A 27,072-nucleotide genomic window follows, 5' to 3' on the forward strand; every position below is an offset into this window, starting at 1 on the left:
GTTGTTTTTTTTTTATCTAAAATGGGTTGGTCTGGAGTAGCTTCATTATTCATAGGTGTGGTTTGGGCGTAACGTGAAATAAAGCAATCAGAGCGTCATCTCACATTCCCTTTAAGAGCAGGCGCGCTTGTTCTAAAGCGGATTCCTATTGTAATGGCGGATTTGCCAGGCGCACGCGAGGAGCGGTTCACAGCCGCAGGGCGCCAAAATTGTTGCTGCATACCCCTCTCTGACACTGGGTAGTTGTGCCCATGCTCCCCGGGGTGGTTCAGCGCAAAGAGGAGGCGTGTTCCGGCGCAAACGTTCCCTGGTTTTACAGGTTATAGGCCCCATCCACACTACTGCGTTTTCATTTAGAAACGAAGAATTAAAACGAATACGATCTCCGTCCACACCAGCATTTTAGCTGCGTATTAGAATTGATCTCCGTCCACATTAAAACGACTGAAAACGCGGATCACGTAACTATTCACCAACACTGGGCATGCGTGTGCCGGTGTAAACACATACTTCATTAATAAAATGATCCCACCATGCGCTAGTTCTTCCTGGGTTAACCCAAAACCGACGCTCCATGTTAGTGTTGTCAAAAATATCGATATTTCGATAAATATCGATACTGAAATATCTGAACGGTACCAATACTAATTTCCTGAAGTATCGATACTAGCCGAGCTGTCACTTTCACTTCTCTCCAAAGGTGCGTTGACAACACCACACGCGCACTCGTCTCATTCGCTCTGGTTAAATAGCAAAAGTGAAGTAAACGGGGCCGATCACACTGACGTATTTTTTGAAGTGAGAGGCGCCTATTTTCAGTTTCAGTTGTTTATGCGCCTGCTGCGACTCGCGAGCCTTCCGTTTTAGTGATGAAAGTTGCTTGAACGCCCGGAGAGTGCGATTATGGAGGATAAACTTGTGGTGCTCTCGCGGGTTACCAGGAGCTTAACGACTTCACGAACCGTAACTACCACAATGTTAACAGAAAGTAAATAAAGTTAATAAAAGGCTGTTTTTGACGTTTACTTGACTGACTGGACAGCTGTTCCAGTGGTTGACGAGCAACATAAACGCAGCGCACTGCTCGTTCTGTGTGATCGGGGCAGTGCTGTGCACCTCGCGTTTTCGAACCTGAAAAACGCATTATATATAATATAAATAATCCATATAAATAATTTAGAGAGGTTGGTAACTCTTCTCATTTTAACATTTCTGAAACATTAACCAAGATGGCCTAGTATTGTTGTTGATATGACTGTGTGTTGTCTCGTTTTTTCACCGTAATTCTTAAAGTTAATATAATCTGACTGAGAAATCTTAGATAAGTAACGTTAAATATTTTAACTGTGGTCAAATGTAAATTAACTTGTGCTTATTTAACTTTATTCAAAAATTAGTATTTAATTCTGCAATTTGCCTTCATATCTTCATCAATTTGATTACACAGATACTAATTAAACTAAACTGAGCTATTGAATGACATCTTTGAATTCAATAATGAAATGCCTTTAACTGAAAATGTATTGTAAAATGTTTAATCTTATTATTATACATTACTGAAACTCTATCCTACAATTTGATACTGTTAAGTGCTTTGACACAATCTGTATTGTTAAAAGCACTAATAGCATTGTTTTCGCGTGTGATGCACACACGTTTACGTTAAAATCTGTTCATCAAATAACGTTAATGTATTAACCAGCATTAATGCTTTTGAACAAGTGCACTACTTCAGGACATTTTTGTTCATGTAAAATATACCTCATTGTCATGTTCTAGTTATATTATATTTAGCTGTTATATTTAGCTTTAAATAAAAAAATAAAAAACTTAATATTGTTGCAGTTTTTTTCTCCGTGGTATCGAATGTCGATATTTTTCAAGGTATCGTATCAAAGTTAGAAATTCTAGTATCGTGACAACACTACTCCATGTACGGTCGATACCGCCGCTGCACACAGGAATTGAAACAGACCGCTCGAATGATAGCTTGCCTCCGGCGCATGTAGGCAGTTATAGCATTGTAAAATGCTGAATTTACTTGGACAACTGCTAGCAAAGATATACACCATGACTGATGACACCCAATCATAAAGCCGAGCGTGAGCTTCTGCGTCATCGTTTCTAAAGTCCTCCATTTTGACCCGTCCATACTAAAACGCTCTCCGGAGATTCAAAACGAAAAACGGGTCGGCAGCGTTTTTAAACTTCTCCGTTTTTGCCGTTTTAGTGTGTACGGGAGGTGCAAACGTAGCAAAAGGTCTCTGTTTTTAAATGAAAACGCAGTAGTGTGGACGGGACCTTAGAAAACAATTCCGCCACTGACCGGAAAAAAAAAAATACAGTTTAAAGTCAGTGTAGCGTGTGCTTTAAGTGTCACAAGCATACACTTTGATTCTCTCATCTACACACAGACGCCTCACTATATGAATAACCACATCAATATATTATTCCAAGGATGTCCAGTTGCCAGATCTTGTATGAAACCCATTTTTGCAAATCATACATTATTACGATAGATAGATAGATAGATAGATAGATAGATAGATAGATAGATAGATAGATAGAGAGAGAGAGAGAGAGACAGAGAGAGAGAGAGAGAGAGAGAGATATATAGATAGATAGCAACAGTATGTTAGATAGATAGATGGATAGATTGACAGTGTGATATATAGATAGATTGACAGTGTGATATATAGATAGAGAGAGAGAGAGAGAGAGAGAGAGAGAGAGCGAGAGAGAGAGATAGACAGATAGATAGATAGATAGATAGATAGATAGATAGATAGATAGATAGATAGATAGATAGATAGATAGATAGATAGATAGATAGAATAGGAATCCGCTTTAGAACAAGCGCGCCTGCTCTTAAAGGGAATGTGAGATGACGCTCTGATTGCTTTATTTCACGTTACGCCCAAACCACACCTATGAATAATGAAGCTACTCCAGACCAACCCATTTTAGATTTGCGTCGGGCACAAGAGTCATTTATCCCGCCGGTATAATAGCAACAGCGCCCAAGACCCGCCCACAAAGTTACTTGCGTTTTGCGCTTGATACTTGCATTTCAGATCGTTAAAATAGGGCCCTGAGTCTTCTTTTCCCATTTCTACCAGTGACGCTTTATTCAGCTTCCTGCGTCTACTACCTGCGCAACAGCGCGACTGGGTTGTAGGTTGCCAGATTGTGCTCACAAATGGGTTGAAATTTGTATGATGTGTTGATTGTGTGAGTAGGATGGGTTTCATACAAGATCTGGCAACTGGACATCCTTGGAATAATATATTGATGTGGTTATTCATATAGTGAGGTTTGGGCCATACAAATTACTGGAGTTTCATGGGAGAAATGACGGAAGGGGGACAGGAGATGGGTGTGATCTTGGAGCTAGTCTATTCTCGCAGGTATGGCAAGGTATACTTGACAAGTATGGCTGGATCTTTTTTTAGCAAGTTTATTTTGTCTCCCTCACTGCGCGCGCCCTTCAGGGTAGAAACACATCAAACAGCTGATAATACTGTATGATAATACTGTAAATCGCTGCGTGTCATCCACACCAAAAAAAAAAAAAAAAAAAACTGCAACAAATTATTTAGCTTTTGTTGCTTAAAAGAAACCGAAAGCGTTGTTGAATTCACTTTACAATAAAAGCACTCTGTATCTATTGCTCACTTGCATTCGTTTCTAGTTGGCATGAACGAGTTTCGTCAAAAGTTCATGTTTAGATAATGCCCGATATTTGACAATCATACACACACTGATCAAACATTCTAAACCTCTACAAAACCAGTTGAAACAACTGGAATGAGCACTTCAATTGAACATTTTTATGAAAAACCTTATACATCAGTTACAATATTTATAATTATGTAGGGCCTACATTTGGACACATCGAGAGATTTATCCTGAAAGGAAATTTGCCTTTGCCTGCTCTTTAAGATAAAATCCGATCATCAGGTTGGCTATCCGACACTCTCCATATGAAAGAGGAGTGTTTATCACCTTGTCCTGCACCCCCACGATAAAGCCACTGATAAACTGCCTTTAAAGATAAACTGCCCCTCCAAACCCCCCACAGGCCATCTAAGAGGAGAGGAGCGTCTGAGACTGACTTAAAACAAAGAGAAGTTGCAATTCACACTTAAATATTGTAGACATGAGCATTATTAAAGTGTTGATAATGAAGGGATTAAATCATTTGGTTTACATGTTGTCATAAAAGTTTATTAACTAAATATTTAATTAAAAGGCTACTTTGGTTTAGGCCGGCTTTTTCCAAGCAAAACAAAATACAAACTTCAAACTCATGTTCATTTGTTGTCATGAACAAAATGTTAAACTCAATATTAAATTCCACAGTGAACTTTAGATCCTTACAACCAGTGTGCGATTTGTGAATAAAGCAGAAGGGGGATGGTTTTGAAGAAGTGTTTTTTTTCTTCTTTTTAAAAATAAATCTCAAACGAAGGTGGGTATTTCGTGCTGCTGTTTAACTAAATAAGATTTTTTGAATAAATATGAACGTAAATGAAACAATATTGCAACATGTTGACAAAAAAAAAATATATATATATATATATACTGTATATAGATCATAGACTGTAAAAAATATGGACAAAGCGTCTGTGACGTCACCCATAGACTTTCTGAAGAACGGGTTTGAAGCCGTTTATGGGGGGTATGGGCGGCGCCATCTTGGAAAATCTTGGGAAATCCTAACCCCGCCCACCTTCTGACGCAGCGCACGTCACTCAGCTCGCTCTGCTACTCCGGTTATCTCTGTGTATATTTTAGGCAACGAAATATGTTATAAAACACCATACTAACTCTTTCCGTTTTCATTTAAAGAAATCTTAAACATTATAGCCACACAAATGTGGTTCAGGCAACGCATATTGATTATATTCACTGCACATAACGTTTGCCTATTTATGAAATAACAAAATATAAAACACAAACCTGCCTCTTTTCATTTTAAATATAATATAAAAATATTCTATAATATAATGTGCATTTGTACTAACTCAACCAGTCTCTTTTTGTTAAATTTCAGTTTTATCAATATTAGCCATTATAAAAGTATAAGTAAAAGGTATAAGAAGCTATACAAATAAAGCAAACAATTCAGTCAAACATACAAAGTCAGCGCTCTAGTCTAACCATACAACGGTAAAGTTAAATAGCTTATAAAGTTATGAAACTTCCCCACAGCCAAAACGATTGGCCAGGGAACAAATTATAGATTCACGAGACCAAAAATCGCCCATTAGACACAAGACGAATTATATCTCATGTTTAACCACCACAGATACGCCAGAGTCTGCGGCATTGGCGGCAAACCTCAGAACGACCAGCCGAGAAAAAGCTATTCCAGGCGGGGTACATGAACGCCGAGCGCCCAGTCATCGCTGGATCAACTGGATACATTTTTTATAAATCCTTAAATAAACCACAGATTTGAGCTGTAAACAACTACATTCTCGCCTGAAAAACTCTTAAAACTACATTTCATGATACAGAAACAGTAGTATTATATGTCAACTGTATTAAAAAATGGCGCTTCTTATGTTGACATTCTCCGTGGCGCTGCCTTGTCAGCTGTCAATCAAGCTGTCAATCAAAGTTAACCACGCCCATATTGTCATACATTTTATATCTAAATATGATCTAAACAAACGAGTTAGAAAAAAATTCACAGCCCTCATGGTTGTCAGGCACTGGGAACCTATCGAAAAATACAATAAAAGTCCATGGGACCAACCTGTAAAAACATGAATTTACGCTGTGAAAACGGACATTTTAACATGGGGGTCTATGGACATTTGCTCCCTTTTGGGACCTGCTCCTAGCGGATTTTCGATGTATTGCAGTTTTTCGCACTTCCGGGTAGGCTTCATTTTTCAGATCAGAATGTTGCCGCTTGTTATAGATCCAACATGCAGTTCACACAGCAGCACCTGAATGTTACCCCAGATAGTCGTGTAGTGTGGAAAGAACAGTGATCTTACCACTTTTAAAATCATGCCGTGTGAACTCTGCAATCCATCACTAACAGACTTGAGGAAGAGCCCTTCATGAAGGGATTCAGTTGTTCACTTTCATTTCAAATGTTCCTGCAAATAGTGTCTCCTCTGCCATTGAAGGGCACAAAAAAAAACTGTTTGAAAATTGTCCTTTATTTGTTTTGAAGATGCTATAACTTTGCAGAATTAATATTTTCTTTTTCTCATTTCTCCAAATGTAGGTTAAGAGACTGTAAAATGACAGATGAAGGTTGTTCTGCTGTGACTTCAGCTCTGAAATCAAACCCATCACACCTGAGAGATCTGTACCTGAGCGGGAATAAACTAGGAGACTCTGGAGTGAAAAACCTCAGTGATCTACTGATGAACCCACAATGCAAACTGGAGAAACTAGTGTTAGTATCATTATACTGTACAGCAGTTACTGTGAGATTACAGTTCACTGTTTATTTTAAGATAACAGGACTCAAGTAATAGTGTTCATAGCTCTGAGTCTGCACCTTCTGTTATACTTTGTTTTAAATGTTTTTTAAACTAGTAAGTAATAAATATTAGTGTACCAGTATATATAAATTTTTTTCTCACAACCTCATAAACATAAAATTCAATATGGAGTCTAACCTAACTACGGTCTATTGTGTTAAAGTTGAATAATTTGATACAATGTACTGATTGTGTAAATGCTGTTCTGCAGAAATCTGCTGCTATGATAAAGAGTAAAGAAAACAGACAAAATATATTGTTGAAAAATAATAGAGAAGAATTGACATCTTCCAGCACACAGAACTAGTGTGAAAGCCTTAAAAACAGAGTATCAGGAATTAAACTAGTGCCGGATGTAGCTCTTCAGTTTGTCTTTTCTCTTTCTGTCTTCAGTCTGTGGAAATGCAGTATTACAGAGAAACAGTGTCTCATCCTGACTTCAGCTCTGAAATCAAACCCATCACACCTGAGAGATCTGACCCTGAGTGTAAATGAAATAGGAAACACAGGAGTGAATCACTTATGTGACGTACTGAAGGATTCACACTGTAAACTAGAGATATTGAGGTCAGTAACAATAACATACATCAATCATAATTCTTAAAATCACTTCTACAGTTTAAATCAAGACACCGAGTCTGGTGTCTTAGTGTCCTGAGTTTGTTGGTGAATTCCAACTGTAAGTGAGCATCCTTATGCCTTCTTCACTCTGATAGTCTTGAAATGGAGACTTTAAGGGCATCAGGGCTTTTGTGTGTCATAATGAAGCTGTTTGGAACACACTTGGTGAAGAAAAAGACAATGTAATTTCCTCATTATCTTCACTTGGAATGTTACCATGACAACGCAGTATGGCGTCCAGCAGCCCATTAGCTTTTCTTACAATAATATGAGTTTTGCAAATAAATATACATTTTGTAATGAAGCTTTTTAAAATGTGCTTAATGTTTGTGTGGGTGTTCTCTCTGCTCTCAAATTTAGAAAAACTTGCTGTCTCTTCTTTGGACACTGGTAAAGTCACATTTACCTTATTAAAAACATTTTTTACCTGTTAAGTTATTTAAACTTCATATGAAATTCAAGATGTAAATGTGTGTAATAGGCCTATATATCACAAACAAAACAAAAACAACTTGAATTATTCTGATCATAATTATGTTTACTCAAACTCTCTGTCTTTAAAATGAATCACAAGGCCTCGTCTTCTGGGTCACATGACCATTCAATAAAAAACTGTAATGTAAAATTAAAAACTGACCATCACATGTACCCTTTGTTAACAGACTTGTGGAAGAGCCCTTCATGAAGGAATTCAGTTAATCACTTTCGTTTTGAACGTCCCTACAGATCGTGTCTCCTCTGCCATTGAAGGGCACAAACAATTAGAGTGGAATTTGTCCTTTATTTGTTATTGAGATGCTATAACTTTTCAGAATTAATATTTTCTTTTTCTCATTTCTCCAAATGTAGGTTAGGCAGCTGTGATATGACAGATAAAGGTTGTTCTGCTGTGACTTCAGCTCTGAAATCAAACCCATCACACCTGAGAGAGCTGAACCTGAGCGCGAATAAACTAGGAGACTCTGGAGTGAAAAACCTCAGTGATCTACTGATGAACCCACAATGCAAACTGGAGAAACTAGAGTAAGTAACTGTCACATCCATCGTCTGTCTTCCTCATCTGTCTATGCACTACACTCCCCAGAATCCTCCTTGGCGCAGACCTGCACTTACTCTCCTCTAAGTAGTAATCACTGCCACTTGATCCCATCACCAGCTCACCTTTATATTCAGCACTCAGTTACTCACTCTTGGTCTGGTCTCGTCAATACCCGTCTCTAACATTGACACACACCTGCTTTCCCGATCTTCTTCAGCCTGGTTCATCTGTCATCTGCCATCATCACTTGCAATAGAGACATTATTATCATTGAGTTAAGTTACCATTGTTTATCTGTTATCTGCATACTCACCATTCTCCACTGGATCCGTTCCGTTCTGCAAATAAAGCACTTAAACTTATCTTTTTGTCTGCTTCCTGTACGAAACCTGACAGTAACATTATACTGTACAGCAGTTACTGTGAGATTACAGTTCTCTGTTTATTTTAAGATAAAATATGCTTTGTTTTAAATGTTTTTTAACTAGTAAGTAATAAATCTTAGTGTACCAGTATATATAAAAATTTTCTCACAATCTCATTTTCATATGCATAAAATTCAATATGGAGTCTAACCTGACTAAGGTCTATTGTGTTACAGTTGAAGAATTTGATACAATATACTGATTGTGTAAATGTCGATCTGCAGAAATCTGCTGCTATGATAAAGAGTAAAGAAAACAGACAAAATATATTGTTGAAAAATAATAGAGAAGAATCGACATCTTCCACAGAACTAGTGTGACAGCCTTAAAAACAGAGTATCAGGAATTAAACTAGTGTCTGATGTAGCTCTTCAGTTTGTCTTTTCTCTTTCTGTCTTCAGTCTGTTTGAATGCAGTATTACAAAGAAACAGTGTCTCATCCTGACTTCAGCTCTGAAATCAAACCCATCACACCTGAGAAAGCTGGACCTCGATGAGAATAAAATAGAAAACACAGGAGTGAATCACTTATGTGACGTACTGAAGGATTCACACTGTAAACTGGAGATATTGAGGTCAGTAACATTCACATACATCAATCATAATTCTTAAAATCACTTCTACAGTTTAAATCAAACCTCAGTAATAGTGATAGTGTTTATAGCTCGGTATATATAGTGTATATAAATAGTGTTTATAGCTCGGCACCTTCTGTTACACTTTATTTTAAATGTCTTTTAACTAGTAATAAATCTTAGTACACTGATATATATTAAAAAATTTCTAACAGCCTCATTTTTTTTAATCCACATAAATTTAAATATGTCATCTAACCTGATGGTCTATTGTGTTAAATATGAAGAATTTAATACAATGTACTGATTGTGTAAATGTGGAAAATAAATCTACCTCTATGATAAAGAGTAAAGAAAAGAGACATAAAACAAATGGAAGAAAAATGAAAGAGAATAAACAACATCTTATAGAATATAGGAATTAATCTAAGTGTCTGATGTAGAACTTCAGTTAGGTGGTTCACATTGATCTGAGTCATTGTTCTTTCTCTTTCTGTCTTCAGTCTGTGTGGATGCAGTATTACAGAGAAACAGTGTCTCATCCTGACTTCAGCTCTGAAATCAAACCCATCACACCTGAGAGAGCTGGACCTCGATAAGAATCAAATAAAAAACACAGGAGTGAATCACTTATGTGACGTATTGAAGGATTCACACTGTAAACTGGAGATATTGAGGTCAGTAACATTCACATACAACAGTGGTTCTCAAACTTCTCTAATGGACATAAACCACATTTGGGATATCACATTTTGTTTAAAATCAATTTTCATGTAGTCCAGTTAATGAATCACGTGCTTATGAGACCCACATCAGTTCTTTGACTCTTTCCTTTTGCAGATCTGTGGAATCTAATAACACACACACACACACACACACACACACACACACACACACACACACACACACACACACACACACACACACCACAATAGTAACACTTAAAAGTTTTGAAAGCCAAATAAATACATTTATACTACAGGGCTGTTGAATGCTTGTATCTGATTGGTTGACGAACGTTCTAATGTGTGCAATTATTTTCAGGGAAGCGCATGGCTAAAGTAGTTCCAGGCAGGTCGACCGCATTACAGTTCCATATCACTTCGCCTATTTAACTGTAATAACGGAAAATAGGATTCATATCAAATACAATTCATAACAATAAAAAAAAAAAAAACAGACAATTTTGATTTTCCGGAAGTAAATTTTAATATTTATAGTGAACATGAAAATTTTAACAACTGGGCGACGGCAGTATTGGATAACCCAGATAAAAAATAAAATAAAAAAATAAACGGAAGAGGACATCAGAAGCAGCAGGCAACAACAAAAGACATAAAACAATCAGTGAAGAACCGCTAGATCAGACTCGAGGGGAAAAACATGGGAAAAACATGAAGAAAACACACACAAAAAAAAACAGCTTGGGCTGTCAATGTAACGACTGGCTTAAGGGCAAAAATACGTATGTGGACAAAGTAGAGAGAGATGGGGCAGACGCTTTAAATACCCTGATGCGGGCTTTCTATGCCACTGTCCGAAACGCATCAGGCGCAGAGTATTCAGCGTCAAGTTTTCTCTTCCTACGAGCTGGACTTAACCGCTATATAATAATATAATAATAGGCTACTATATATTACCTCTGCTAACATGCAGCCCCATGCGCTTGATCTGCCATTTTCGATAACTTCACAATCAATGGAAATGTGCAGTTTAATTTTAATAAATAAAGTATATTGTCCTATCTATAATCAATAGAACATTGAACCGAATAATATACATAAATAGATAGTCCTGCTGCACGGGTTTTCATTACAGCCTACTGTCAATAATACAAAAAATCCATGAATTAAAACGAATGAATTAATAAATAAATAAAATAATATTGACACACATGCTTTTCTGTCTCATTATTGCAACCTCTCTCTGTCTCTCTATCTGTCTATCTAATAACTGGACTTATAACTGCATTAGTCTGCTATCAGTGGCTCAAACCTCCGTTACTAACTCTTAAATTACTTTTTGGAATTAGCAACAAAGGCATGGAAATTGATGTGTAAGAAATTAGTCCTACAAACAAGAGCGTTTTAATGACAAAAACGTGACAAACGTCTTGAAATACATCATCTGAACAATGTTTTGAGGTGTGGTAACGGTAAAACGCGGAATAATTGACTCCAGGCCGTTGAATTATTAGAAAAATAATGCACACCCGAGGTGGTAATGCGGTCACGACGCGAAGCGGAGTCAATTATTCCTTACATAAACATATGTAGTAATTCAGTCTATTTCAAAACTCTTCCGTCTTCCCATCTGTTTAGAGGTGCTTGAAGTGCTCTGTCTGGTTTAAAGATCAATAGGTGCTCAACACCCCGTATATCCAGGCCTGGTTGTGCTTTGTACCACCTGAGATAGGAACGACTGAAAGAATCAAAATGTTTAAAGCTACTCTATGCAGCCAGGTTTTTTTTTTTTTTTTTTTTTTTAAATAACACGTTATTAATCTGAGAGTGCAAACAGATCAGTCTTCCAAACTGTGGATTTACCCAAATACACTTTGATAAACCTGTAATATTGAACTGTATTTTTAGAGCTGTTTGGATATCATAGGAAATGACTTGCATCATACACACTTACACAGAGAAAAGTAACTCCAGTAGTTAGCTTTATTTTTCACCAATAGAGGGACAAAAGTGTATTGTAGTAGTGTAGCGAAAAAGAGATACTCTACCCAACACTGAAAGTTTCATCATTTACATTCCTTAATGCCATCTTAGATTTATGAGTTTATTCAGATGAACAAGATTTTTAGATAAATAATCTCTCTCTATGTACTGGACCTCCAAAGATGACGCTTCATAAACCACACAAAGCACACACGTTATCCATATGACCCCAGTTGATAAAAAAAAAAAAAAACGATAATTGTTTGTGAGGAAAAATAATATTTTAAACTTTTCAAACAATAAACCATCATATATGTAAACCAACTGTAACCTTGTGTGGAGGATCTCTTTAACAAACACTTCAACAGTTTAAACCAAGACACTTTATTCTGCTGCTGAAAAGACTGTTTAAAGTGAAACATATTTCACCTTAGTCATGTGTTTTGTGATCTGGTGAAAGTAAGATGATCTCTGTCTGTTTGTCTCTTTCTAGGCTAAAAAACTGTGGCATTACAGATGTTTCTGCTTTAACTCAGTCTTTGACAAACTCAAAAGCACTGCAGTTTTTAAAAGAGCTTGATCTGAGAAACAATATGATCAGAGACTTACAGGAGCTCAGAGACCTGCTACGAGACTCAAACTGTACACTGAGGTGAGTAAACATCACTGTGATGTTAAAAATACTTTCATTTATCTCTGACAGTCTTTAAATATTTGTGCAAGGAAAAAATAATTAAGTTTTATTGAAACAATGAGGGCAAAATGTAAATTGATTGAAAACCAGTTAAGCACAAGCCCACCCCACAGCTCATTCAAAATCATTGGTCAATCACTGTCACCTGACAAGATAGTTCAGACTTCAGAAAAATCATGGATGGATCTGATTGTGAAAAACCATAATGCTCTCTACCATGATGTGCTACATAACTTCTAGGTTAAGTTTAGGATTTAGGGTAGGTTAGGGGTTAGTAGATTTGTTTCATCGGCAATCAGTAAAAATTATCCTCATCCACACTGATCCATGAAAACGACAAAAAATCTGTATTATGCAGGCAAGATGAATATTCAGGGTGTTGTCACATAGTTTGTTTTAAAAGAACCAAACCCAGTTCACTTAAAGTGAACCAGAAAGCGAACCAGCCCGAAAGTTACCTCAGTCCTTTTGGTGTTCACAATATAATGGACTCAAAAGAGAATACGGTTTCTATTGCACAAGCACAAGTGCTGCACCCAAAATCTTTTACAGTGTAATGATTTTTACAACAGAAATGAATCAACCTTGTACTTACTTAAACTGGAGAATGACTTTCTTCTAGAGCTGCTGTACAGCCAAACAATCTGTTCCATTAATTTCCTGTTATCACTGTAAAGCTGCTTTTTAAAAATCTGCATTGTAAAAAGCGCTATATAAATGAAGGTGACTTGGCTTGACATGACCTAAGAAATCTCTAGAATCAGCCGGGGGCGGGGTTTGTACTTTAGTGGTTTCTGGAGAAAAAACTAAGGAACAAACAACTTTATTGAACAATAGCTTTATTTAGCTCACAGCCGTCCAGCCTCACATGATCAATGTCTCTGTCTCTTGTGTGTTTCTACTTTCACAAGCATCACGTCACATTGCTTTAGGCTTTCTTTACTTTATAAACTCTAAGAAACGGGTGAGGATCTGATGTCTGTACAACTTAATCTAAAATGTACATTCTATATTCAAATAAAAACTCTGTTCTCAACTGACAAGATCAAGTCAAGTCAAGTCAACTTTATTTATATATCGCTTTTCACAATACAGATTGTATCAATGCAGCTTCACAGTATTAGATAAAATAGTACATCAGTGTTTGTTTCTAGTGTAAAACATCCACGTTGGGTAATGCTGATCAATAGTATTGTTGATTGATTAATTAAATTAAGTATCCCCAACTGAGCAAGCCAAAGGCAACAGTGGCAAGGAACCGAAAAACTCCATCAGGTGACCTAATGGAGAAAAAAAACCTTGGGAGAACCCAGGCTCAGTCGGGGGGCCAGTTCTCCTCTGGCGTTTATGAAGTAGAGACCGGATTTAACTGTAAGATTAAAAATATTATATAAATGCCTGGCTGAAGAGATGCGTCTTTAATCTAGTTTTAAACTGGGAGAGCGAGTCTGAGTAACGAACAGTATCAGGAAGACTATTCCAGAGTTTTGGAGCTAAATGTGAAAATGCTCTCCCTCCTTTGGTGGATCTGGATATCCTAGGTATGACCAAAAGCCTTGAATTTAGTGATCTTAAAGAGCGATAGAAGATCCATAAATAGACTGGAGCTAAGCCGTTTAGGGCTTTATAAGTCAGTAGCAATACCTTGTAATTAATACGGAGCTTTATAGGTAACCAATGCAGTGATGATAAAATCGGTGTTATATGATCATATTTTCTTGATCTAGTAAGAACTCTAGCGGCGGCATTTTGGACTAACTGTAGCTTGTTTATTGAGGATGCAGGACAACCAGCTAATAAAGCATTACAGTAATCTAGTCTCGAGGTCATGAATGCATGAACTAACTTTTCTGCATCAGAAACAGATAGCATATTACGTAGCTTAGCAATGATCAGTTTTATATCTTTAAAATGAACAGGGATTTTGGTGAGACCATTTAAAACCTACGAATTCAAAGTGATTATACAGAAATGCATGTATTTAATAGCAAATTTAAACTGCTTCAAACCACACCTCCTCGACAAATGTTTATCATACAGCTCTAATGTATTACTATTTAAAATGACTAGTAACAGCATTATTAAAAATATACATGTACACATAAGTGATATTGAATGATTATTGTTGGTTTAGTACTCTTACAAATGTTAGTTTTATTTTATTTACAGGTGAAATGGATTGAGAAGATCTTGGTCAGAGCTGAGATGAAGCAAGAATAAAGAAGTCTTTAGTATAAGGCCTACAATCATGATGATATTGGAATTAAACTCATCCATATTGAAGAAATTAAATATTGCTAATCATAACTGTCATTGCCAAATTTAGCACTCAAATGTATCAAGTGATATTGAACGTTAAATTGTTGTGGACTACATGATTTATTTATGCCTTACTGTCATTTTTCATTTGTGGACATTTTCAGGGATGAGATTCTTCCGGAATAATTGGCCTAAAATCATGACCCACGTGAATCATGCAGATCAGTAATAAAAATGTTTGGGTGGGGGGTTTGGTGGGTTGATCACTGCCCTCTCATCTTAATCATGCTTTACGATATATTAAACCATTTGTCTTAAATGTTTTTTTCTATTCACAATCAGAGAGAGAGTGAGTCCCCACTAGTGATAGTAATGGCCGATATAACTAAACAAAAGTTTATTCTCGTTACACTTTAGGGCTGTGATATTAATCTAATTTTATTTTTGATGTTGGCTTCCAAATATTATAAAAAGAAGATATTTTGAGGTAAAACTGCTGTTCGATTGGTGAAATGTTATAAGGCTAAAAGTTACTCAGTTTTGTGGTAACGTTAGCCATGTTCTTCATGTACCGGCCTTTTGACAGCTTCGGCTGAAGTTGTCCTTGTGTTAATTGTCGTGTAATAACTTCTGTATGACCTGGCAATAAACATATTTGTAAGTGTGTCTATAATGTGATAGTCTAAACTGATTTTATTTCGGGTGTGGGTCGGGTGCAGATTTTAATTAGTGCTGCTGTCGGGAAACGGGTCGGGTGCTGTTTCTCTGACCCATCGTCGTCTTCTTCGTTGAATAGCCTATCTGTCGCTCTACATACGTAATCTGGTATTGAAACGATTGGCTATGAGCTACGTACAGGCACATTTGATAGACATTTGTAGTGCCCAATAAACGGCTCTGGGCATTCGTAAACCACGCCTCAAATACGAGAAAATGAATGTGGTTCCCAGACCACGTCTCAAAGAGAAAGAGGTCTGACATTAGCCAGGTTATATGTGCAGTGCTGCTGCTAGCAATTTTGGTGCCCTAACCATAATTCCTTTATGATTTTAAACATTTCCCAGTCTTTTATACACCTCCTACTATCTTTCGTCAGGTGCTGCGCATTGTGCGCAAATTGTGCAATCCAGCAGACCGCTGGGCTTGATGGGATATCGAGTTATTGGGGGGCACCATCTCTAGAGCAATTAAATACTCCTGTTATGCCTGTTTTGTTATGCCTGAAATGTGCCTAATATATACTGAAATAATATCTGCATTATAATTATTGATTTTTCATTAGGCTATTTTTGGTGCCCCCTCAGCAAGTCGGTGCCCTACGCACAGCGCGTGATTGCGCGTGGTGGGAGTGGCGGTGTAAGGACCACCCATTGGCCCAATGACGGAATCCAACGGCCTGGCGAAGGTTTAATGCGTGTTTGTCTTTTCAGCGCTCCAGTGAAGTTCACTTAATTTATTGGAATTTAGTTTTAGTATTACTTTAGCTCTACGCTTAATCTGACTCCAATTTCAAATGATAATCAAATTTAGATCGTATTTCTGATTAGAGAATAATCATAAATATTGATTATGAATTAATTTAGATCTTTGATTATTCTGATTATCCCATACTTTCAATTATTCGTTCATTACGGACCTAGTGTCGCTTTGAGACGTCACGTCGCGACTGCGCGCTCACGATCACAAACTAGCCAGTCCTGAAATAGTCAGAGGGTGCAGTGCAAATATTTTACCCTATGCAGCCGCACACTGCAGACCCATTGGTGTAATTTTTTATAATATTTGCTGCGTGCAACATGCCAAGTCAGGAGATAGTCAGAAATCAGAAGGTCTTCCTAAGATGTACCCCATGCTCCATTCATAGTGCCTTCAGTTTGATCTATCCTGGACAAAGATTTGCAGAAACACCAGACTACACATTAATCTACTAAAATGAATGATTTCTAAAACTTCAGAATAATTCAAGATGTAACATTTATTTGTCAGGTAAAATGTATCATGCCAATTACAGAAGTAAATTATTAAAAGCCAATTCAGAAAATACATGACATCATTTACCCAAAGATGACTCTAAAAGTAAGTAATATTTTCCTGACAAAGACATAGTAATGTGTCAGGGCTCTCCAACCGGAAAGCCCTGAAACATCACTATGGGGGCTGGTAAAAAGTCCCAAAGTATGCTCTGTTCCCTCACCTTAAATACCATATCAGAACAAAAGGGGTTAAACAAATGTTGTTTAGAGTTGTTTGGGCCAATCCATTTACCCCAGGGGGGTAGCACCTGGTTTCTTGAGATATCGTAAAGAGATATCAGCCAGAGAGCAGATACAGGATTCTCCTAAGTTCTCAATCTTTTTCATTAAACCAATGACTGCAATGAAATTAAGACCATTTTACCAATCGCACTGCGACCATTAAAATGACACCTCACATGTAAAGGAAAAACAACATATTCACAAGATACACCATATGTGATATATAGACATTCTTAATGAACTTTCAGTGCCTTGAGGAGGGAGAGGGGGGATGAGTTGAAGTCAAACAAGGGGACAAGGAGATAAGTTTGGGCAGGACAAGGTTCTGTGCTCTGACTTTGCTATCTTCTGTCCAGGGTGCATTTTATGGCTTTATTGCAGGGTGCGTTTTGTTTATAGCAGGAAAATCAGTTCTTACAGCGGCGCTGCCGCTGTATTATTATTTCGTTCTTTTTCGGTTATTATTTCGTTCTTTTTTGGTTATTATTTCGAAGCTGGATTGCTTTTCTGTTTTTTGATATTTTTAAAACTACAACACTACATCTATCAACATTTATATGTTAATATCATTGTATTCATTTCTTTATTTTAATAATATTATTGCGGTCTTATTACCGGTTAAATATTACAGTAAGCCAGAACACGGGCCGAGCCGGGCTTTTTTCTAAGCCCATTAGCCACAATGCAATGCGGGCATTTATATCACAGAATCTGACAGCGATCAGCGGGTCATTACGACAGTATAGGCTATATCGCATTTTTAAGCAGCCTTTACAATATATTAGAGTCTTTAGAGCCTAAAGTTTAAAAAAAAAAATTGAAAAGCCCAAAGATCTGTAGGCCTATCTCTGCTAAATGAATTTAACATACGTTTGTGATGCCCTTTATTTTAAGTTTCTTTTTTCTTTTTCTTTTTCTTTCTTTCTTTTTTATTTTTTTGGTTCTTTTTATTTAAACTATATTGTTACTAAATGTGAAAATGTGTAAAAGTAATGCGTCAAGGACTTGATATTGAATTCTGTCATTTTAAAAATTCAATAAAAAAGTTAAAAAGTAAAAAAAAAAAAGAACCATTGCGCATCTTACAGCAAAAAAAAAAAAAAATGATTACATTTAATCTGTGTTTTTGTCACCAGCAATACAGTATGTTGCTCAGTTTTGTTACAGTAAGTTGAGCTCCGAAATTTTTTTTAAGTTCCAGTGAGTTTCTTCTGTTGTCTTGTTGTAAAATATATATATATTTTAATTTGTTTAATAAAATTTTTCGCAATATTTTATTTTTATTTATTTTTTTGCACAGCACAATATCCGGATGACGGCGTAGTTGTTATTATAACACTGCATACATATGAATAATTATAACAATGGACTTCCATAAGAAAATATCCTTGAACAGAACCAGATAGGTGTAATGCATATTACATATATATATATATATATATATATATATATATATATATATATATATATATATATATATATATATATATATATATATATATATACGTGTGTGTGTGTGTGTGTGTGTGTGTGTGTGTGTGTGTGTGTGTGTATATATATACACGCATATATATTGTGATGAAGTGAGACCCCTTTGAACCACTTCAGTCCGTGGATCTGCGGTATCTTTCGTTTAAGACCATTTTCCTCGAGACTCTCGCTTCAGTTAAGCGAGTGGGTGACCTTCACGCACTCTCTGTGAGTGCTACGTGCATTGAGTTTGGGCCTAATGACTCCAAGTCATCCTTAAACCAAGACACGGTTATGTCCCCAAAGTGCTCTCCACTCCGTTCAGATCACAAGTCATTTCACTGTCAGCTCTCCCAAGATCTGATGATGAAGGCGATGTGAATTTTCTCTGCCCTGTTAGGGCGTTATATATGTTGATCGATCTGCTGCTTTCAGGCAGTCAGAACAGCTCTTTGTTTCCTTCGGTGGCCATACTAAAGGGTTAGCCACGTCGAAACAGAGCTTATCAAGGTGGATAGTGGATGCTATCGCTCTGGCTTATAGGTCTAAGGACCTTCGATGTCCTTTGGGCATCAGAGCTCATTCCACCAGAGGCATGGCCTCTTCGTGGGCATGGTCTAGCGGAGTTTCACTCCAGGATATTTGTATGGCGGCAGGCTGGGCCTCTCTGTCTACATTTAAAAGGTTTTATAACCTGGAAGTTCCCGCCTTACAGGCCAAACTATTGTCAGTCTAGTATGACACGTATTGCTCTGCTCGAGTCACGTCTGAACAGACTGTATATTAGGTACGTGCTGCCGGCACGGAAATTAGATCGACAGATCAGGCTGATTGTTCCCCTGACTGTAACTATACTCTCATGTCTGTCCCTCGGGCTCAGAGTTCTTTTGGCTGACAAACAGATTAAATCATTCTATGAGATGCAGCATATGGATGTTATCCCGGCTGTTGTACTGTACTAAGCACCCTTTTCCCCTACTCAGAAAGTGTTAATTATATTCTTTTTACCACTATTATGTGTATCCTCGGGCACATGCCCTTGGAGAATATTATGTGGATATTCTAGCACACACAGCGTTTCACATTGGGTTCCCGTAGCGTAAGCTAGCTTACGCAACACGAGAGTACTCTCGTAAGAGAACGCTCTCGGTTACTAACGTAACCTCGGTTCTCTCTAGATGAGGGTACGAGTGTTGCGTAACCCTGCCGTGCTTGTGCTACTTCTGGTTCGCTTCAATATGAAAAACCAAAGAGCAACTTATCGGGACCCTCTTTTTATAGACATAGGCGACATAGACATGTGACGTGCCCTCATTGGTGCTTATGTCACGAGCTGTCCCTCGATAGGTTGCAGCAGTTGCTGCAGGGCAGCCAATAGGCGCGCAAGCTGCCTCGCCTAGGTCTCCTTATGCAGCAATGCATTTTAAATTAATGCAAAATTAAGGATAATTTTTGGCTTCAGTATTCTCGAGAAAAAGGAATTTTCCCGTAGCGTAAGCTAGCTTACGCAACACTCGTTCCCTCATCTAGAGAGAACCGAGGTTACGTTAGTAACCGAGAGCGTTTTATTAAGCTTCTGTCGCATATTGTTGCTCTTTAAGCTGTGGTTTGTAATTCTGGCAATGTGGTGCAGCCTTAACTTAAAAAACAGGAACACAATTTATTTTAACAGCATATGTTGGTGGCTGTCTATCCCATACTGCGTCTCGCCGATGTGCTCCCCTAACACATCCTCTGAACCGATCTTTTTTCAGACAATGTAAACAAACTCAAGCAGTTTGATGGGCTGTGATCATCTGGTCCTTCCTGATGCCTGCCGAATGACCCACTCTGCCTCCTTATCTTTCCGGTTTTGGGAAACCTTAAAAATATGAGAAATGTACCCAGATATATAAATTATTGTCAACATTTTCAACCCTTATTTCCTTCTTTTAACATTAAGGGTAAGGACAAAAATACACACCTAAATTATTATATGTTTAGGGTAATTGTGTAGTCTATGTATGTGTGAATGTATGTACTTTAGAATAAGACAACCACACTAAACAAGTTATAAAAAGGTGTGCAAAAGAAACATTCAGCGATTGTGTTAACAAACTTTAAAAAGCTTTGGGTCAACACTAACGCAATTTACTTTCGACAAGACGCCACGATGTCTGGAGACTCCCTGGCGTTATGACATGTATGACACCCCAGGAGGTAGTCAGTGGTTTTCAAACTGTGGGTCGCGACCCACTTGTGGGTCACACAGTGAGAAAAGGTGGGTCGCACAAAGGCACCAATTGAGTGAAACAAAACCAGTCCGATTAATGACCAAACGACTATGAGTTTTAGCGCCCGCCAAAGTGTTATTTGATCGCTGAGTAACTTGTGACAGAGTCACAGTGCATGTTTAACTGAAAGAACGAGCAGAGAGAGAGACGGTCGCGCGCGCGCGCTCTCTCTCTCTCTCTTCGGAGCCAGGCGAAAGTGTAAAAAAGACTTCACCGTCTCCAACCTAAGCGCTGTCTTGCTCTCTCTCCCTCGCACATATTAATCAAAATAAATCGACACGGTGGTAAAAGGTCGGAAGACCAAAGTTTCATGTGGAGCATTCTGAGATTTTTTTTTTCTTCCTCAATTGCCGCTGGGTGTGAATTATGCTAAATAAGTTGTTGCCTTATCTTCTCTGAAAAGCGTCCCAGACATTCAGCTGACATAAAACAACACTTTAATTAAACGAAAAAAACTATCCAGTGATGAAATGTTTTCTGTGTTGACACAAATCTTGGATGTCTATGTCCTAACTGCTGGGATAATCACACAACGCGCATGACACGTCCAATTCGCGAACTAATGACTCCTTTGAACGATTCATTTTAATGAATGGACAACTGATCTTTCCAACAGTGAACTCAGGAGACGTTTGAATCGGTAACACTTTACAATAAAGTTCTATTTATTACATAAATTACATAAAAAGTACAGTTTGCTTACTCAAGCTTAAGCTTTAAAATAAATAAAACCCCTTGTTTTTTTTGAAAAGCATATGACTACATTTTTCCAAACAGTGCTATCAAGAATCAATAAGAGAATCGTTAAAGAATCGGATCGATAATCAGAATCGTCAGTGGCATTATTATTATTGATAAAATCTTATCATTTCCCATCCCTATGTGAAGACGGTAAAATTATAATCAAACATTAAAGAACACACATGTTTTTAAAAGTTTTTTTAAAAGTTAAAAGTTAAAAATATTTTGCTAACATGAAGGCTTGTCACTGTCAGTCTTTTTACATCAGTGCAAAACTAGGGAATGCAGATTAAGACCATCAGCATGCATTGATTAATCCCATGGCATGTAGCAAAAAAAAAAAAAAAAAAAATGTGCGACCAAATCATGGTGGTGCGACCAACTGAGAAAGTTGGTAGCACCAGTGCAAGTGGGTCTTGAGATTGATTATACTTGTCTAGGTGGGTCCTAGAACGAAAAAGTTTGGGAACCCCTGGTCCAGACTCCAGAGACACGCCACGAAGCTTCAAGGGAAAACCAAACGCCTGGCTCACCCCGGGGGGGAGCGCAGCGCAATAGGACATTCCAAACACACACACACACACAAAGCCAGCATAAGGGCTTTCGTGGCTCAAGTCAAGTCAAGTCACCTTTATTTATATAGCGCTTTTTTCAATACAGATTGTATCAAAGCAGCTTCACATTGATAACATGAAAATAATACAACAAAGTTTGTTTCTAGAAGAAAATTGCATTATCGTCCACCCTAAATAGGCAGACCAATAATATTGTTGAATATTAAATGTCCCCAACTAAGCAAGCCAAAAGCCAAGGCAAAAGTGGCAAGGAACCAAAACTCCATCAGGTGACAGAATGGAGAAAAAAACCTTGGGAGAACCCAGGCTCAGTCGGGGGCCAGTTCTCCTCTGGCCAACGAGCGAACAGTGTATGATTATGATCCACGCAGCATTACAGGTCAGATGTCTGATTGGTCGTGTCGATGAGGCCGGCACTTCAGGATGCGTGGTTGGGTCCACGTGCAGATCCACCATCTAATCTGGATACGGCCGGGATCCACCTCACTTTAGAAACGGAGAGACTGGTTGACACTTCAGTACTGCGTTGTCGTCGCGTCCAGGCACAGGTCCTTCATCTGATCTGGATCCGGCGGACTGCGGTAAACCTCGGTATAAGCAGAGAGACTAATATTAACGTAGACGCCATTCTTCTTATGATGTAACGAGTACATCAGGATTTATGGGAAGTGTTCCCGGTTCCGGCTGGCCTAATCTATGCAGCCTAACATGGAATTATAGAAGTATTTAATGTGTTATGTGAATGCTAGGTCAAAGAGATGTGTTTTTAGTCTAGCTTTGAACTGACAGAGTGTGTCTGCTTCCCGGACAATGTTAGGAAGACATCTTCCTTTCTCTCCTATTATTATCCTTATTTCGATGGTTTTGTTTTGAATTGTATTGTTAGTTTTGCTATATACTCATATTTACTCTGTGTGATTCGTAGTGATGTATTCTTTAGTTTATTTTTATTAAACCCAATAATCTTCTTAAAAATTGAATCTAATTTATTGCTCATCAAATCGAAGTCCCTGAGAACGTAATGATCCAAGCTACAAAGCTTTTATTATTTACTACGTTGAGTAGTTTAATTTTATGAACACTTGAAAGATTAATGTTCCCGGCCAGAAAATTTATCTTTCTTGGAATTGTAAGAAGGGTACTTTTAGTGACATGTGATAAGGAAGTCTTATATAAAGTTTGAGGACAAACAGTATGATAACTGAAATTAACATTGGTAAAGGTTACCCTTACAAATTGATCATATATTCCCTTTTTGGGTAATCTAATTTATGTAGTCGATAAGAAAATCATATTCATAAACTCATGAATATTACCTTCATTTGAGTTAATCATTCCCCAGAAGTGATAATCGCTACACAGGTGTATAATAATTTGGGTAAATGTGTAAGCTAGATTTATGCCTATTTTTTTCACATCTTCGTGGACACCACAATGATTTCCCTCTGTGGTAATATTTGTCCTTGTAATTATGCATGTTTTGCAAAAATGGGAACTGCTGCGTGTAGATGAGAGAAGCAAAGTGTATGCGCGTTGTGCACACACTACATTATGGCCAAGCATGCGCCCTTAAAATAGCATCTGAATAACGCACCACTGACTTTAGACTAGGTTTTTCCTGGTCTTTGGCGGAATTGTTTTCTGAAACTGCAAAATAGCACCAGGGAACGTTTGCGGCCGAACACACCTCCTCTTTTCGCTGAACTCTCCCCTGGAGCGCAATTTCATTCCCTAATTTTTCCCGACGTGCGTCTGTGGAGGGAAAAGTCTGCAGTGCGTCAGGTGCAAAATAGGAATGATACATGCATCGGTGCACAAAGTCAATTGCACTGTCAATTGTTGGCAATTAAAGATTTTGGTCATAAAACGTACCAACCTCTAAGTAGTTTAACTAGGGAGCTGCTAGAAAGTCACCACATGTTGCATTAATCCCCCTGTGATCAAGCCAGAGGTCACAGTGGCAAGGAATGAAAAACCAGGCTGCACCGGGGGAGCCACTTCTCCTCTGGCTGAACAATTAAAACAATGTCAACTTAACAAATGATAACAAACAAGTGTGTTTGAGGCTTGTGGTTGGCATAGATTCAGGGACGTGCACAGGGGGGTTGCTCAGGTTGCCCGGGCAACTGCCCATATGCCCTTCTCGACTCACGTTGCCCTTCCGAGGGAAAAAAATAAATAAATAAATAAAAATCGCAAAGCCTCATTCACTTCCATTCGGGCACCGAAAGTAAAAGTCAGTGGGGGAAGGGCAAACTCTGTTTACGTGGCTGCAGCAGCGCTGCACGCGACCGGCACCTGAGCTGAGCCTGCATGAGCGGCCCTAGATGGAGATTGTCTCAATGTCTCAACGTCTCAACGTTGTCGGAAAAGGTGAGTTTGTGATGTATAACAAACAAACGATCATCATCAGGCCAAAGTGAATTTGTGTCCCGCCAAACTGAAGTCTTATTTGATCGGTGAGTAATGTAGATGAACTGCTGCGCTTGTGACAGGGTTCATGTTTAACTGAAAGATCGAGCAGAGGGAGAAAGCCCCGGTCGCATGCTCTCTCTCTCTCTCTCTCTCTCTCTCTCTCTCTCTCTCTCTCTCTCTCTCTCTCTCTCTCTCTCTTCGGAGCCAGGCGAAAGTGTAAACTAGACTTCACTGTCTCCAAAGTAAGCGCTGTCTTGACCAAAAGTTTCATGTGGAGCATTCAGAGATTTTTTTTTCCTGAATTACCGCTGGGCTGGGTGTGAATTGTGCTAAAGTTGCCTTATCTTCTCTGAAAAGCGTTCCGGACATTCAGCTGACATAAAACAAAACTTTAATTAAACCAAAAAAAAAAAGAAAGAAAAAACTATCCAGTGATGAAATGTTTTCTGTGTTGAGACAAATCTTGGATGTGTCCATGTCCTAACTGCTGGGATAATCACACAACGCGCATGACACGTCCAATTCGCGAACTATGACTCCTTTGAACCGATTCATTTTAATGAATGGTTAAAACAACCTATGAAAACAACTGATCTTTCCAACTGAACTCAGGAGACGTCTGAATCGGTGTAGCCTATAACTAATCAGTAACACTAAACAATAAGGTTCTATTTATTACATAAATTACATAAAAAGTACAGTTTGCTTACTCTAAATAATCTTTGAAATAGGTCGAGGAACTGCCCCTCAAAATTTCTGTGCACTTCCCTGCATAGATTGTTTCAGATTTGACATGGCAGCAGTTCATTGAGTCTTTAAACCTCACAACAGTGATATCACTAACTAAATACAATACTAATAAACACAACAAAAAGTGCATAATTATACTTTCTACATTTAGGATGAAGTTTAAAACACTATCGCAGACTCCTGGTCACCATTATTTTATTGTAATTCATTAATCAACTTCGACATTAATGACAGAATGTGGTTTACCGTGTATCTGATAGCATTCATCTATAATAAATTAGATCCACAATGTTAAGGTTTTGTTTTTTGTTTTGTTTTTTACTTTCAAACTGCAGTATCACAGAAGAAGGTTATAAAGCTCTGGCTTCAGCTCTGAGATCAAACCCTTCACACCTGATAGAGCTGGATCTCACAGGAAATGATCCTGGACAATCAGGAGTGAAGGAGCTCACTGATTTACTACAGGATCAGAACTGTCAACTGAAGACACTGAGTTGAGTGTTATTAACCCCTTAAACCCTAAGCGTCCCGCCGGCGGGACGCCACCCCATGAAAAATATTCATAATCAAATTACTAAGCAACCACTGAATGGAACAACACAAAATAGGTATCATTTTAAAGCTTAGAATCTCAGCTTTTTAATGCATCTAATTACTTCGATCAACTTCTAATGATTGCAGAGTTATTCCACTAAATACGAGTGTACCCGCCGCAGGCGCCACCTAGCTGCAAAATTAATAATCATAATTTTTTTTCAAAAATATTACCTGGATCAACTTAAAATAGATGTCATTTGAAAGCTTAGAGTCTGAAATTTACAATGAATGTAGCCAATTTGATAAACTCCAATGTAGTGCTGAGTTATTTGCTGATAAATAGAAAAAAAATGTTTTCATAATTTATAAACTACTTTTTTGTACCACATACTGCAATATGTCAAAAACATCATACAGCTCAGATAGTCCTGTGTCATATGTCATTTGAAAGGTCTCAATGAGTAGAATACAACAAGCATAATTGTTCCAGGGTTTTTAATAAACTTGAGCAAGGTTTTTGTAAAATAACCCCTTAAGAGACCCATGTGTAAACCATATATGGATGCTGCATTTTAGACACATTTCCGCTTGTAACTTCATGAAACATGCTCCAATTGTGGAAAATGACACATCATTATTTACAGCAGATGCTTACAATTAAAAAGAGTCCAAACTCAACATAATCCATCACTCAGAACTAAAGATATTCCTCATGGAGTTCTAAACCACAAAAAATCCACTGATTCACGTAGCCTAGCAAGGTAGCTTAGACTTGGCCTTTTTACTCGTATCTTCATGAAACATTCGCCGATCATGAAAAATTATACATCGTTATTTACAGCAGGAGCTCACGATTACAAAGAGCCCAAACTTAATATATTCCATCAATCAGATCTAACGATATTTCCTCATGGCGTTCTAAAACAAAAAATACCTCAGACGCGCCTATCCTAGTATATGGGTCATTCCTGGGATTCGGTAATATTTCAGTCCCCTAGATTTTAAAAAGTGGTGGTTCACCAAAATGAAATGTTAAAAGCTTTTCACAATACTTTGTTATGTCCTTTATAATGAATACAAATAATTATTGCATTTAAATAATTTTTATCATTAAAAAAAATCTTATTTCTGCCTTAAAGCAAGCATTTTGTCATGTCCCTGAGGTTCTTCGCTGAATTTGTACTTGGAAAATAATTAATAAAATGTGCACAGTGTCTATAATTTTCGGCAATAATGCAAGTATTTATTTGTGTTCTTTGCTTTTGAAA

At 37.8% G+C, this 27,072-nt stretch overlaps 1 protein-coding gene and 1 long non-coding RNA gene across 2 annotated transcripts in view; one reads left to right on the top strand and one right to left on the bottom strand.

Moving 5' to 3' along the window:
- LOC309475585 (uncharacterized protein) overlaps positions 1–27,072 on the top strand; it is a 518,877-nt gene that overhangs the window by 271,393 nt on the left and 220,412 nt on the right. The window contains exons 77-82 of the mRNA XM_082138403.1: positions 6,248–6,421; positions 6,903–7,076; positions 7,491–7,520; positions 7,980–8,153; positions 8,996–9,169; positions 9,673–9,846. Of these exons, the coding sequence (XP_081994529.1) occupies positions 6,248–6,421; positions 6,903–7,076; positions 7,491–7,520; positions 7,980–8,153; positions 8,996–9,169; positions 9,673–9,846 (900 nt within the window). The remainder of the gene's footprint in view (positions 1–6,247; positions 6,422–6,902; positions 7,077–7,490; positions 7,521–7,979; positions 8,154–8,995; positions 9,170–9,672; positions 9,847–27,072) is intronic.
- The window catches only part of LOC309475704, a 164,250-nt gene that overhangs the window by 45,523 nt on the left and 91,655 nt on the right, over positions 1–27,072 (bottom strand). The gene's annotated exons all lie outside the window — the stretch shown is intronic.

The sequence above is a fragment of the Leuciscus leuciscus genome, assembly GCF_965113295.1.
Source record: "Leuciscus leuciscus genome assembly, chromosome: 15".
NCBI classification, from domain to species: domain Eukaryota; kingdom Metazoa; phylum Chordata; class Actinopteri; order Cypriniformes; family Leuciscidae; genus Leuciscus; species Leuciscus leuciscus.